Consider the following 14,545-nt stretch of genomic DNA (forward strand, 5'->3'; position numbering starts at 1 on the left):
CCAGCTATTTCAAGCACAAGTCTTGCTTCTAACCCCTTTCCTCATTTCACCACACATACTATACTCAAAGAGTTAACAAATGCCTCTGGATTATATCAGCACATCATTTTCTGGTAATGTCACCTTAATTAAGATTATACTTGGATATTCTGAATATTCTCCCCACAAAAGTTACCCCATAAAAAGTTTTGGAATAAAGATCATTAAGGTATAGACCATGTTTACACTACCTGGATGTACAATATGATATAGGTTTGTTTAAACTTTAATTACAAAGCATAACATTCTATGTTCTCATTTTCCTAACTAACTTCAGAGTCAATAACAGGAGAATCTGTCTTAAGATAGTATTGACATGCACATAGGAAAATAAGCTGCCAAATGTAATGAGTAAGGTTTTTTTTTGCAAAATATTAATGATATTTAAATAAATATATTGCTATTACACAAAAAATGTACAGCTCTAGATTCCAGGGATTGAAGCCAAATGCAGCAGGATTATTTGAATGCCCTTTCAAAGTGCTCACTTGCCATTGCGCTGCTAGAAGTGTACTGAATGAATTCCTAATATGTTTTTGTATGGCATGAGAAAAGTATATAAAGGGTTATTCTGTAACTTGGTATCCGCAGTGAGAAAACACCTTGGGAAATCACAGACACACTCTGTGTGTGATTTTCTATTTATTCATTTTAATGGATCAGAAATCATGGCTGTGCACCCATAGTTTCCCAGAGTACACTCTCTACTGGGAGCATAGAATCATTTCTACAATACAACCTATTCAGCAAACTCTCACCAGTCTGCAAGGAAATACATTTTCATAATGCAGTTGAAAATTGCATACTGAAATATCGAGAAGTGCACATCTATACTGAACATGGAAATGAAATTTTAAAGCAAGGAAGGTTATCGTAAAGTCCATTTAACCATAATATGTGTTTTTTAAGGAAACGTAGGGCAGAATTTTCAATTCGGTGGGCAGGTGTGGTTGGTGTGTCCAGGGTCAGCTGGGGAACTGTCGACCGCCGATCAGCCCCCGACTGCGAATTCGTGCTGGGTGGCCAATTAATGGCTAGCCAGCATAAGGCATGCACTGAAAGGCTCAGCACTTCCGGGGTGGGGGGCAGGAGAAGAACAAGCGCTGAAGTCAGCATGGGTGCGTGCGAGCGCTCACAGAAAGATCCCTGAAGGCAGAGAGCTGCCTTAGGGAGCTGAATCCTGAACAACCTAAAACAAAGGTAACTGAAACTGGAGAAAAGTGTCCAAGCTTCATAATCAGTCACCTGAAAATGTAGGTAATGAAAATGCTGTCCAAAGAAATTTATTTTAATTTTAATTTATCACGGAAACCTCATACCGCCCGTGGATGAGGTTTCCTGAAAAATGCAAAGGCCGCCTGGCCTATTTGCCCACCCGCCAACCATAACGTTGGACGGGCAATAAAAAATCTCTGTTAATTGCACCATTAATGTGCTTAATTGCCCTCTTAATTGTCGGCTGGCGTGCTTCCAAGTTTAATGTGCGCCTGCCGACCGGCATATCTCGTGAGTGTCGGGCGCTTACCTGATGTCATCATGCGTTATTTCACACTCAAGCGTACTCGCCCACTCAGCAAAAAATTCTGGCCGTAGATTCCACAGGCTTGTGCTTTGCCATGTCACATTATAGAGTTTCTTCCATGATCCAGTGCTCCAAGTAGATTGAAAGTTTCAAGTTGTGTGCTGCACCCAATTGTAGAATTACCGTTTATATTTTCATGCAATTAAATGTTGGTATTGTTTCTCCACCTGGATTCACTGTCCATCAGAATTCCTGCTCTAACCTACCCTTTGGGCATTCTGGTCGTGACTTCAGATAACAAGGACTGAAAACTCTTACATTATGTCTGGGTGGAGTGTAGTTTGAAGTTTATACTTATATTAGAATGCCAATGGGCATTAATGTGAGGACTTTTCTTAAATTCGTTTTGAGAATACAAGTGTTGCGGGCAAGGCCAGCGTAAATGACAATTGACAATGTAATGGTGAGCTGCCTTCTTGCACTGCTGCAGTCTGTGTGGCGAAGGTTCTCCCACAGTGTTGTTAGGGAGGAAGTTCCAGGATTTTGACCCAATGTCCCTGAAGGAATGGCCAAATCAATATGGTCTATGACTTGGAGGAGGTATTAGAGATGGTGATGATGTTCCAATGCACTTGTTGCCCTTGTCTTTCTAGGTGGTGGAGGTCATAAATGTAGAAGGGTTTGTTGAAGAAACCTTGGCGAGTAGTTGAAGTGCTTCTTGTAAATGGCCGTCCTGGTATGCCAGTTTAGGTTGATTGTTTAACATGGTGAATTTTCTATCCATTTAAGTCAACTTTTTTCTTGGATAGCGTTGAACTTCTTAAATTTTCTCAATGGATTCATGGGTAAATACTTCACTCAGTGTGAATCATAAAGACCAATACATGCTAAATGTAATGCCTAGTTTGTTGATTAGTTACAGTAGTATTTTACCATGGGATCCTGTTGGCCAAACTGAGATCACAATTAATAAATTAAATGTCATACAATTATTGCAAAGACTATACAAATGTAAAATATAAGAATCACTGTAGTTGTAAATGTGTGAAGACTGAAATGAATAATATGTGAATAATTGAATAAACTAGTCCTAATTACAAGCAAGCTGCTAAGTAAATGACCATTAAATGGAAAAGCCTGAATGTGTGGGAATGATTATACACAAGACGCTGAAATGGTTTTTAATCATCTAAATGTTGAGATTGAATTACTGCTTCTGTGACCCATTTAATATTTTTAATATTTTCTTCTGATGAAAAATACATGTTGTGAGTGGTATCATGGATTAGATTAATTAGTTATAATAATTTAGTAAGGCACAGAACAACAACCATTATATGGAAACTTGCATGATACTGGGTTATCTTGGATGATTTATTAGAGGGGAATTAATCATCTTTGACATAACATAAGGCAATAATTCAACTGAAGAAATCCAGAAAATGTCTTGTCTAAATGTTACCTTACAGCTTAAATATGACTCCCTGGTACTGATTGTTTTTGTGTCCGATGTTCCAATGTTCATATGGATCTCTACATTCTTTTTTAGACCCATGCCAGCAGCCATATTGAATCCAACAACCCATTGTGCTTTATACTGATGACAATGTGTTAAAATAACACACAAGGTGATTCATATGAATCTATTAAAATTCTCATTAAAAATAGAAATAACAGTAATTTTAAACCTTATGTTCATGTTGATATGAACCACTGCACTGATCTGTCAAGCAGCCTCCATTAAAGATGGTTTGTAAAATTATATTTTCAATTCATCCCTGGGATGTGAGCATCACTGGCAAGGTCAGGATTTATTGTGCACTCCTAATCGACCTTGAGAAGGTGATGATGAGCTGTGATCTTGAATCGCTGCAGCCTGTGAGGTGAAAGTGCTCCCATCAAGCCATTAGGCAGGATTTTGACCCAGCGATGTTGAAGGAATAGTGATGTATTTCCATCTTAGGCTGGTGTGTGATTTGGAGGAGAACTTGGAGGTAGTGGTGTTCCCACGTGCCTGCTGCCTTTCTCTTCTAGGTGCTAGAAATCACGGTTTCTGGTCAATGGCAACCCCCCAGGATGTTGATAGTAGGGGATTTAGCAATGGTAATGCCATTGAATGTCAAGGAGAGATGGTTAGATTCTCCCTTATTGGTGATGGTCATTGCCTGAAACCTGTGTCATAAATATCACTTGCTACTTATCAGCCCAAGTCTGAATGTGGAATATGGAAGTGGACTGCTTAGCTATTTGAGGAGTCTCAAATGGTGCTGAACATTGTTCAATCATCAGCAAACATCCCCACTTCTGACTTTATGATGGAGGAAAGGTCATTGATGAAGCAGCTGAAGATGGTTAGGCCAGGACACTACCCTGAGGAACTTCTGCAGCGATGTCCTGTATGTTTTAATGGGATCACTTCTCCTTCCAAACTCCAGAGAGCATAGCTCCAATTTACTCAGCCTGTAACCATAGGACAAGCCTCTCATCCAAGGCACCATCTAATGAACCTTCACTGTACTGCCTCCCGGGCATTTAAACCCTTCCTTAGATATGGAAATCAAAATTGCACACAATACTGCAGGTGTGATCTCACCAAAGCCCAATGTAATTGTAGTAAGGCTTCTTTATTCTTGTACTCCAATCCTCTTGCAGTAAAGCCAACATGCCACTTGCCTTCTTAATTACTTGCTGTACCTGAAATGCTAAATTTTTGTATTCCTTGTACGAATACATCCAATCCTTCTCAACATCAGCATTTAAAACTTACAGGTCTTTTAAAATATATTCTTTTTTTACCTATGTGAATAACCTCACTTCTGTTGTAGGGTGTTGGATAACATTCGGTCGGCCTTAATGAATTCTCATGTAGGTTAACTTTATATTTATTAACTACAAGAACTAGGTACATATATACTGTAAAGGGTTCAAGCTAGGAACTGTCTCCATGCTTGCTTGTGCACACGGCTCTGTCCAACACTAGACTGACTCCTAGGTGCGGGTCATGTGTTCTCTTACATCACTATATGGGCAGTACAGTACGCAGCCTCACATTAACCCTACATGTGCCAAACCCTTATACTACACCACCCCCAAGTCTTTATCAAGTTATCAAGTGTGATTATTTCAAATGATTTTAATTTATCCCATGTATTTACATCATCACTACTACCTCTTCTCCACCCTTCACGGCTCTGAGTTCATATGTTCAGGTGGTCTTGAGGTTTTATAACCCTTCCATATCTTGCTTATGCCACTGTCGGAGGAGTGGTAGGCTCTGTCATTGCAGCTAAACTCTTGATTTGGGGGCTGTTCCAACATCTGGCTTTTTTCTGACGGAGATTTTAAATGGCAATCTCCGACCACTGAATTATTTAAAAGTTTCTCAGGACTTGCTTTACCCTGGAATTTAAAATATTTAGCTCACTCCTGTTAGAACCACCAACTCTGCACATTGGGAATTGAGGCTGGACTTCCAAGAAATCCTATGGGCCAGGATTTTGCCCTTGTTGGGCAGGCTCAGCAGGGTCGAGCACGAGCAGTCGGGCCAATTAAGGCCTGCCCAGCGTGAAATGCATGCAGCAGCACTCAGTGCTGCCTGTGTGGGGTGGGGCAGGAGGGCGAGTGGGGAACTTCATGCATGCATGCAGGTGCACACAGGAAAAGTTCCCTGAGGCACAGAGCTGCCTTCAGGAGATGAGAAGTTTTGAAAATTAAAATGAAGAATTGCATAATGTTAAAATACATGCCCCCTCATGTGGCTCTGTCACATGATCAGAGACATGTTATTAATGAAATGTTAAAATTTTAATTTTATTTTTAATTGGTGTTGGAAACCTCATCCCGCCCGTGGATGAGGTTTCCTAAAAAATGCAAAGGCTGCTCGTCCTTTTTGTCTGCTCACCAACCATAGGGTTGGATGGGTAGTGGAAAATTTCATTTAACTGGTAATTTATTGGTCTTAATAAGCCTGTTAATTGTTGGCGGGCACGCACGTGAGTTGGCAGTGAGTCTACGATGACGTCGGGATGCTTGCCTATTTGGTTCAGGCCGCATCCGCCTGATGAGTGGAATATTCTGGCCATGGAGTTTCCTGCTGCAGTGAGGAATTTTAAATCCCTGCCTTCAGATTCCGAGCCTTTCCTTGGAGCTCTTCCCCATCGATTTTCCTCTTCGCGTCTTCTTCTCGAGCTTTTCTTCAGGTCAGAATGCTTCTTTGAATATTTCTTCAGTCTTGCAGGATTTTATTTTTTCTCTGCAATTTTTGCGAGGTTTTGGGTTTTTCCATTCACTGCCACCATGTTGTAGGGTGTTGTATACCGCTTGGTAATGAAGTCCTAGTAGTCTTAAGTTGGTTAACTGTATGTATTTATCAACTTTATGAGATATATACATATATACAGTAAAGGGCTCAAGCTAGGAACTGTCTCCATGCTTGCTTGTGCACCCAGCTCTATCCAACACTAGACAAACTCCTAGGTGTGAGTCATACGGTCTCTTACATCACCGTGTGGACAGTATTGTATTCAGTCCCATGTTAACCCTGTATATGCTAGATGCTTATACTACAACTCCCCTGCATTATACGCCATTGGTCACCTTGTTGCCTACTCACTAAGCTTGTCAATATTTCTTTGCAATCTCTTTGTGTCCTCCTCTCAGCTTAAAGTCCCACCTAGCTTTGTATTGTACTTGGGATGGAATTTTATGGCCCCGTTGCAGTGGGGGCATGGCCGTAAAATTCGGTGAGCCATTCAAAAGCCCATTGACTTCAGTGGGACCATAAAACCCCCTTGCTGTAAAATTCTGCCTTTGGATATATTACTCTCGGTCTCTTCGACTAAATCTTTAAGAGAGATTGTAAATAGCTGAAGCCACAGGGCTGATCGTTACAGCATTTCACTAGTTACAGCCTACCAATTTGAAAGTGTCCCGTTTATTCCTAGTCTTTGCTTCCTGTCCATTGACCAATCCTCTATTGATACTTATATATTACCCCTAACTCCATGAGCCCTTTTCTGGTCAGTTACATCCTCAAGAAAACTCTAATAAAGTTTCCAAACACATCTTCCCTTTTGTAAAACGATCTTGAATTTGCCTGATTATACTATGAATTTCTAAGTGTGTTGTGAAGACTTCCTTATTAATAACTTAAAGCATTTTCTCGATGGCTGATGTCAGTTTAACTGCTCTATCGTTCCTTGTTTTCTCTTCCCATCCTGTCTTGATAGAGTTTCTACATTTGCTAATTTCAAATCTGCTGGGGCTCTTCTAGAATTTAAAGAATTTTGGAAATCATAACTTGTGCATCTACTATCTCTTCAACTACCTCCCTTAGAGCCATTGAACATAGGCCATAAGGTTTTGGGGATTTGTCGGCCTTTAGTTCCTTAAAGTTTCTCCAGGGTTTCCAGATCCGCCACCCAAAGAGTCAGTGAAGAATGCACCCCCGCAAGTGACGGCTGCCCCTCAGCCACTTAACGCACATGAGATATCCTCACTTCATTCGGGCAAATATTCCACTTCAGAGCACTCTCAGCCAATCAGATTGGTCAGCAGCTCTGTAATCCCAGCAGTGCCACTGTGAATGGTGGCCACTGCTGGGACTACAAGCAGTTCCATAGAACAAAGTGTCAGGTCCCAGATGACCAGTTAACTCAGGGTCTTGTGATGGGAAGTGGGGAGAGTGGGGGAGAGGGTGGGGGTGGAATCCCAGTGCCAAGTCCAGCTGGTGGGGTGGGGGGATCACCCGGTGCATGGGTGGGCAGACCTTGGGGGTGAGTGGGTGCCTAATCTGGAAAGAGAGCCAGTGATGGAGACGTCTTCCCCGCACCTCTTCCTGCCACCCTCAAAGTTGAAGCTGGGTTGGGATATTGCCCTTAACTGGCTACTAATTGGCTTCTTTGATTTTCAGTGATTTTTTTTTTTAGATCAGCAGTGCAGTCTCCAAATTATCAGGAAGCTGAATGAGCTTGAGCTACGAGGAATGGATGGAAGTGTTGCAGAGATGCTGTCAAAATGTGGCAACTGAACATGGAGAATGAACGGGTGGAATCTTCTCACCTTAGAAGACTCTCAGGCATTGGGACCAATTGCTTGAAGGTGTCTGAGTCCCGCCCACCTGTAGTGATTGAAAGTATAGCCCTTTCCTACCGCCTATCAGGGGTCACGTGATTGTTCTTGTGGACTCCAACAAATAAGCCCAAAGCACAGATAATCCAGGGGTCGTAGTTTTCTAGTTGCGGCCCTGGTTCAAGCATGTAGCTTCTGAAAGAGCTCTCTGTTATAAAATTATTTGTTTCAAGAGGAAACCTGTCTGGTAAGTTAAGTCATTACACCACATATGTGAACTTCCCTGTCCAATTAGGGACTTTGGGTGGGCTCCACAGACATTACATTTGGTCTCAAGGGTAAAATAGCTCCGATGCTGCACCTCGCCTTGTGAATGGGAGTACATCAGCTCTTAAGCAAAAAGAGAAAAGTATACTCACCAGTCATGCCACTCTTTGGCAGAATCGATCCTTATGACACATCTATGGAAGACTAGAACCAGTAGGTAAGGCACCATGGTTTTTATTTTGTGGCAAATGAAATTTCCAGAGGAGAGGCAGAAAGCAATCCTTTTTCGTGTTTGTGGTAGCAAGGCATAGAATCTCATCCGCAGTCTGATGGCCCTGTACATGCCAATTCTAAATCTTTTAATGAATTAATAGACCTCGTGAAGATGCATTACCAGCTGGAGCCATCCCTAATAATGCAGAAGCTTAAGTTTAACTCCAATGTAAGGGCCTCGGGAGTGTCTATTGCAACTTATATAGCGAAGTTGAAGCAGTTGACTGAGCACTGTGACTTCGGAGGCATACCCAATGTTAGGCTTTGGGAGCGATTAGTTTGTGGAATTCACGGCGATGCCATTCAGCGCCATTTACTGGCAGAAGTCAACAGCGATTTGAAGCTGTTGAAATAGCACTAGCCAAGGACAGTGCCGCGCGAGACTTGCAAGCCTAACAGGACATGTAACATGGCATCATTTTCCATGTGGGGTAGGAACCGACTGCTGGGCGTGGCACGAAAACCAGAGACACAGCGGCGAAGTGAGAGGCAGTCTCAGCTGCTAGGCCATTCTGCCAACAGCCTCAGCAAGAATTCAATGTTGTGCTTTGATATTATCTGCATATGAATATACATTTATGCACCATCCTGGCTTGCATATTGCAAATGCGGATGCACTCAGTCATCTCCCATTACCAGATAGCCTTGTACATGCCCTAGTGCCACAAGAAGTTGTGCTTGTGCTGAATTTCTTGGACTCTTCACCAGTGTATGCGAAGCAAATAAGGAATTGGACAAACAGTGATCCAATTTTGCCAAAAGCCTTGTATTGCAAGTGTGGTTGAATTCATGAGTGCCGGAAGACATAAGACCATCCCATGTCTGAAAAACAGAGTTAAGTTGTCAAGATAGAATCTTGTTGTGTGGATCAAGAGTTGTCCATTCGCAAGGAAGAGAACCACTCTTGACAGAGCTTCACAGCGCACATCCAGGCATATTGAAGATGAAAATGCTTGCATGAAGCTATGTCTGGTAGCCAGGCATTGGCAGTGACATTGAAAGCATGTCTCCAGTATCAGCAACAACAGAAGTTGCCTGTTTCAGCTCCACTGTATCCATGGGAGTGGCCTGGTCGATCCTGGATTAGACTACATCTTGATTATGTAGGTCCACTCTTTGGTACTATCTTTTTATTGATTGTCGATGTGCTTTCTAAGTGGATGGATGTGTATGAAGTTTGATCACTGACATCAGGTGCAACTAGAGTGCAACTATCGAAAAGCTGCATCATAGTTTTAGTATACATGGCCTACCGCAAGCCATCATTTCTGATAACAGTGCAGTCTTTATCAGTACAGAAGTTCTGAGCTTCATGAATTTAAATTGAATCAGACATATTAAAACAGCAACATTTCATCCTTCATCAAATGGTTTAGCTGAAAGAGCTGTACAAACCTTCAAATCAGGAATGAAAAGGTTATCAGAAGGTACTCTGGGAACTCAACTTTCCCGCTTTCTTCTCAATTATTGTACGACGACCCTTTCAACTACAGCTTCAATACTGCCTGAATTATTGATGAAACGCCACCTACATACAAGGTTAAGTCTAGTACTTCCAAACTTATAGGGGAAGGTAGAGAAGAATTAGAGTAACCAAAAATTTAAACACAATATTCATAGCAAAGCTCGAAGATTTACTGAAGATTACACTGTATTCGTGCGGAATTTTGGAAGTGGGTCTTGTTGGGTTCCTGGTACAATTATCTCAGAAACTGGTCCCTTGTCATTCCAGGTGGAAGTGGAAGACCGAATTGTTCAAAAACATGTGGATCATCGTAGGAATAGAGAGACATTCCAACAACCAGCTATTCCGCCTGTGATTAATGTCGAACTGTTAATCCCTGAGGTGACAGATCGAACTAGAATGGACATGCCCGATGTCTCCATAGAGTTGCCTAACTCTGAGCTGCCACTTTCTAATGATGTACCTGATGCTGCAGTTCCTGAGCATGTCAGTCCAGTGAGAGAACCTCAAGTGATAGAGCTACACCGCTCTAACCGAATAAAGAAACCACCTCAGAGGCTTAATCTTTAATCACCTGACTTGTACATATGTATATGTTGTGGATTAAAATGTTCTTTGTAAATAGGAAATGTAAAAAAAAAACTAACGGGGAAGGAAATGTAATGGTTGAAGGTATAGCCTTTTTCTATTCCCTATCAGGGTTCACGTGATTGTTCTTGTAGACTCTGACAAATGAGCACCAAGCATGGGTAATCCAGGGGCTATACTTTCTCGTCGAGCATCTGCTTCAAGCATTTAGCTTCTGAAAGAGTTCCCTGTAATAAAGTTATCTGTTTCAAGTAGAAACCTGTACGGTGTGTCAAGTCATTACATCACCTGTGTGATCTTCCCTGTCCAATTCAGGACTTTGGGTGGGCAGGAGGACCAATTGTTGAAGCTCTGGATGGCCAACAATCCTCCTGGGAGAGATGGATGCTGCCAATGTAGGTAGAAGACTGCAATGGTGCCTCAAGATGGAGCAGCCCTCAAAGACTTCAATAAATGGTTAAATAAGTGTGACTACAGCTACCAGCCATCTGTGTGGAGGGGGATCCCCTCGAGAGGATGGCCTGCAACCACAGTTGTAATCCTCTGGCACCCAAAGCTCTGGAAGGTGGGGAAATTAAAGGAGGCCTTGCTGGCCCCTCGGCCTGCCACTGGGAGGCTCTCTCCAGGCTTTTGTCACAGCAGGGGGGCGGGCACCACCAGGAAGATCCCACCTCCATCAACAATTTTCACTTAAGTGGGCACTTAATTGATCTTAATACTGCTGGGCAGGTACCTGGTGCTGGCTAGAACATGCTCTGGCAAGAACACTTGGAGGGAGGAACATGCCAGTTAAACAATGGAATGTGCAACTTTCTGAAATTGCCCACCCTCCCACCCCCAAAGCTGCCACCTTGCAGCTGATATGATTCTGCCCAATGAGTGAACACAGTGTTCAGTGAGCAAGCTGCTAGACATTGAAGACAGTGACTGAAAAAGTGGATCAGCTACAATTTGGGCCCACGTGAGGTTTCTGGATCCTACAGTGCAGGGCAAAATAAACTCCAAAATGCCTGTAATAAGTTACTGAATGTTATCTGTGTGTATGCCAACTCACAGTGACAGGAAGCACTTTTCTCATTATTTTGATTCATTTAGCTTCTAGTTAGATTTCTGCAGGCTTGCATTCTGTTTAAATGTGATTGAAAGTGACAGCATAAATGTTTACTATTGCAATCCATTCATTCCCAGAACCTTAAAACTATTACTCATTTTCCCTTCTTGTACAATCTACAAGCTTTCAAAAACTTAAGCTTAGCGTGCTCTTGTTACCTCTCCTACCCTGTTCAGTCCTGGTGCTATCCTGCCATTTTATTCCACTATGCGACCCTGTTATTTTGTGTCGCAGCCTTCATGCGGTTTGTCCATAATAAAGATCTTTTAAAAGGCTATGACATTGTGAGGAATTCCATCTACAATAGCAATCGAGGCAGGGACAGGGTTGATAGGGGCAGTAAAATTCAAAGAGTCCATTTGTAAATATACAGATCAGACTTTGATAACATTAACAACAGCATACATTTATACAGCACCTATAATCCAGAAAAGTGCCCCAAATGTCTCACAAGTAAATTATTAAACAAAATTGATACTGAGCCATTTAAAGAGATATTAGGGCAGATGGTTAGGGATTGGAGGACGAGACAGACTTAGACAGGTTGAGGGAGGGACTTCCAGATCTTAGACCCTAGGCAGCTGGAAGAACGGGTGCCAATGGTGGGTCAATCAAAATAGGGTTTAAGTAAGAGACCAGAATTGCAGGAGTGCAGAGACCTTAGAGGGTTGTAGGGCTGAAGGAGGTTACAGAGATAAGGAGGAGCAAGGCCCAACTGTTATTTCAGCCTCAGTTCAAGAGGGAAAGCCAGTGTCACTTCCCAACCAGATGAACCTAGTAAGAAGAGGAGCCAGGGCCAAAGAATCATGTCTTTTTATCTTTATGTCTGCTCTCCAGGCCTCGCAGAGAGAGTTGAAGCTTCACCTCTCGCTGGCCAGCTGCCACTTCCAGCTAGTTTCAGGTGGGCAACTGAGTTGGGCCACTCAATGAGGCTCGGAAGTTAATATCACCTAAGCCTCAAACTGCTGAGATCAGAACAGTTTGCCAACTGCCTGGCTCTCATGAGCCTAATTTCTACCCCAAGCTAAAATCAGTGCTTCACAATGTTATTCGTGGCGTTACTTTTTTCATTATGTTGCCAGTACTCTATTTAATGAGCATGTGAATGTTACTTAACTGAGTCCTGAAAATTTGGAATATAATCAAACTTCTCCCCACAAGAAATACTGAGTTAAATTGATAGGGTTAATGGAAGCCTGAATGATCTTGGCAAAAGTGCTGATTGGTTAAACTGGAAAAAGCTTATTATGAGCTAAGGTGGGTTTTCATGTGTTGTAATTCATGAACCTGGGGCAAAAAAGTTAAACAAACATGCACTTTGGGTAGAATATCAATCTTCCCAAGCAAGAAGCAGTATTAAATCAAAACATGCTTTTCCCAGTGAACACATTGTTCAAATGATCCATTTTTGCTATAAGTCAGCTATCATGCATCTCATAGAAAAGCAAGCCTCAAGCCTACCTTGTTATTTCTGGTAATCACAGTATCAGTATCAGATCGTGATCCTGTAATCTAAACACTATCTATGGTAATTTAGCGAAGTCCCCTATTTTTATGAATGCTTCCCACTATCAGTGGCCACTTGATTGTCATCTCCCTGCTCCTGCCATACTCATTACGCTTATAAATTTTCATTCTGATGAAAAAGAGTTATGTTCAATGATGACAAGAATTGATTTCCAATTTCCTCCACAATGACTCCATCATTGCAAGAGACAGGCAATTTAGCTTACATAACTGTTGGCTTCAGGCTGTAGATCAAACTGACAGCCATCTACTTACAGAGGATGCTTGTTTTGACAAGAAATGAAAGGGATGCTTTATGGGATATCTTTCTTAAATTTCTGTAATAAAGCATCCTCTTCTTGGATAAAGCACAGTATAAATGGTTTCTTTTGAGTTAAGGATGAAGTGCTTTTATTGGGGTTATGGATCTGAAAGTCACAGCTGCCAGAGCGTCATTTAATAACACAAGGGTGATACATATCAATTTAGTTTATTCTCTATTTTCTCCTTACCCTGTAAATGGCTACTGGAGTATGTGCCAGTCATTGGACTTCAGAGCAGGCAATTAAGTTACAATCATCTGCAGTTTCCAATACCAATGTTGAAATGACGGGGAAGAATTTTAAGAAAATAGGTCTTCCAAATGACTAACCTTTAATGCATTCAAATATATGTCTGTTGACTTTCATATAAATTGTGTCAACTATTACTCCTTGCGTTGTGACTTGTGTTGGTCCAATATGAGTGGAATGCCTGAGGTGGCGGCTGCAACGAAGGACGGTGTGTCCCGCAAGGCGTCGAAACAGTCACTGATTAAAGTCACCAAGAAGCCGCTTAAGAAGCGGAGAAAATCTCGCAAGCAGAGCTATTCCATTTACTTGTACAGGGGACTGACCCAGGTCTACCCTTCCACCAGGGTCTCCTCCAAGGCCATGAGTGTCATGAATTTCTTTGTTGTCGACATTTTCGAGTGCATCGCCCCTGAGGCTTCGCACCTCATTCATTACAACAAGCGCCGCGCCATCTCGGCCAGGGAGATCCAGAGCGCCGTCCGCCTCATGCTGCCAGGGGAGCTGGCCAAACATGCCATTTCCGAATGCACCAAAGCAGTCACCAAATACACCAACTCTGTTTAGGTAGACAATTCTAAAGATTATATATATTAAAAAAATTGCCCCTTGCATTCTGTGGCAGAATGCTGTAAAGTGGAATAAAAGGTCTGTTGTGCCACACATGTTGCATGAATGCTTTTCTAGTTTTTGCTTTGTATTGAAATGTAGATGTGGTATTGGGTGTAAAGTCAACAGTTATCTTGTAATGTGAAGTGCGTGAGGAAGTGGATGCACAGTTATGGTTTGCTAGCAGCTGTAGTATAAGTGTAACTTTGAAGAACTGTTGAAGATTTCTAAGTTCAGAATTATCTCATGTTAATTGTTAGCTGTCCTGTTTTTATATTGACAGAGAAAGGCTACTTATTTGGTCCAAAGTCTAAATGGAATGGCCCATAAATTCCACTAAATGGGCACTAAACGGCCTATTAAGCCCCCAATATGGTGGGCAGAACGAATGCACATGTTTGCAGCTAGGAGTGCATTGCCTACCATATTACTAAAGGAAATAAAATACGTGTCTATGTCCTATACCTGAAACAGGTATTAGACCATCTGCATCAGCAAATAAGGGGCCTCATGCATGTTTGGGAACC

General features: G+C 42.0%; 1 protein-coding gene across 1 annotated transcript; it reads left to right on the forward strand.

Moving 5' to 3' along the window:
- Window positions 1–13,580: 13,580 nt before the first annotated feature.
- Window positions 13,581–13,976, forward strand: LOC121282867 (late histone H2B.L4-like). Its single transcript, XM_041196680.1, has one exon. The coding sequence runs from the start codon at window positions 13,581–13,583 to the stop codon at window positions 13,974–13,976; it is 396 nt and encodes a 131-aa protein (XP_041052614.1).
- The last annotated feature ends 569 nt before the right edge of the window (window positions 13,977–14,545 follow it).

The sequence above is a fragment of the Carcharodon carcharias genome, chromosome 10 (assembly GCF_017639515.1).
Source record: "Carcharodon carcharias isolate sCarCar2 chromosome 10, sCarCar2.pri, whole genome shotgun sequence".
NCBI lineage: Eukaryota > Metazoa > Chordata > Chondrichthyes > Lamniformes > Lamnidae > Carcharodon > Carcharodon carcharias.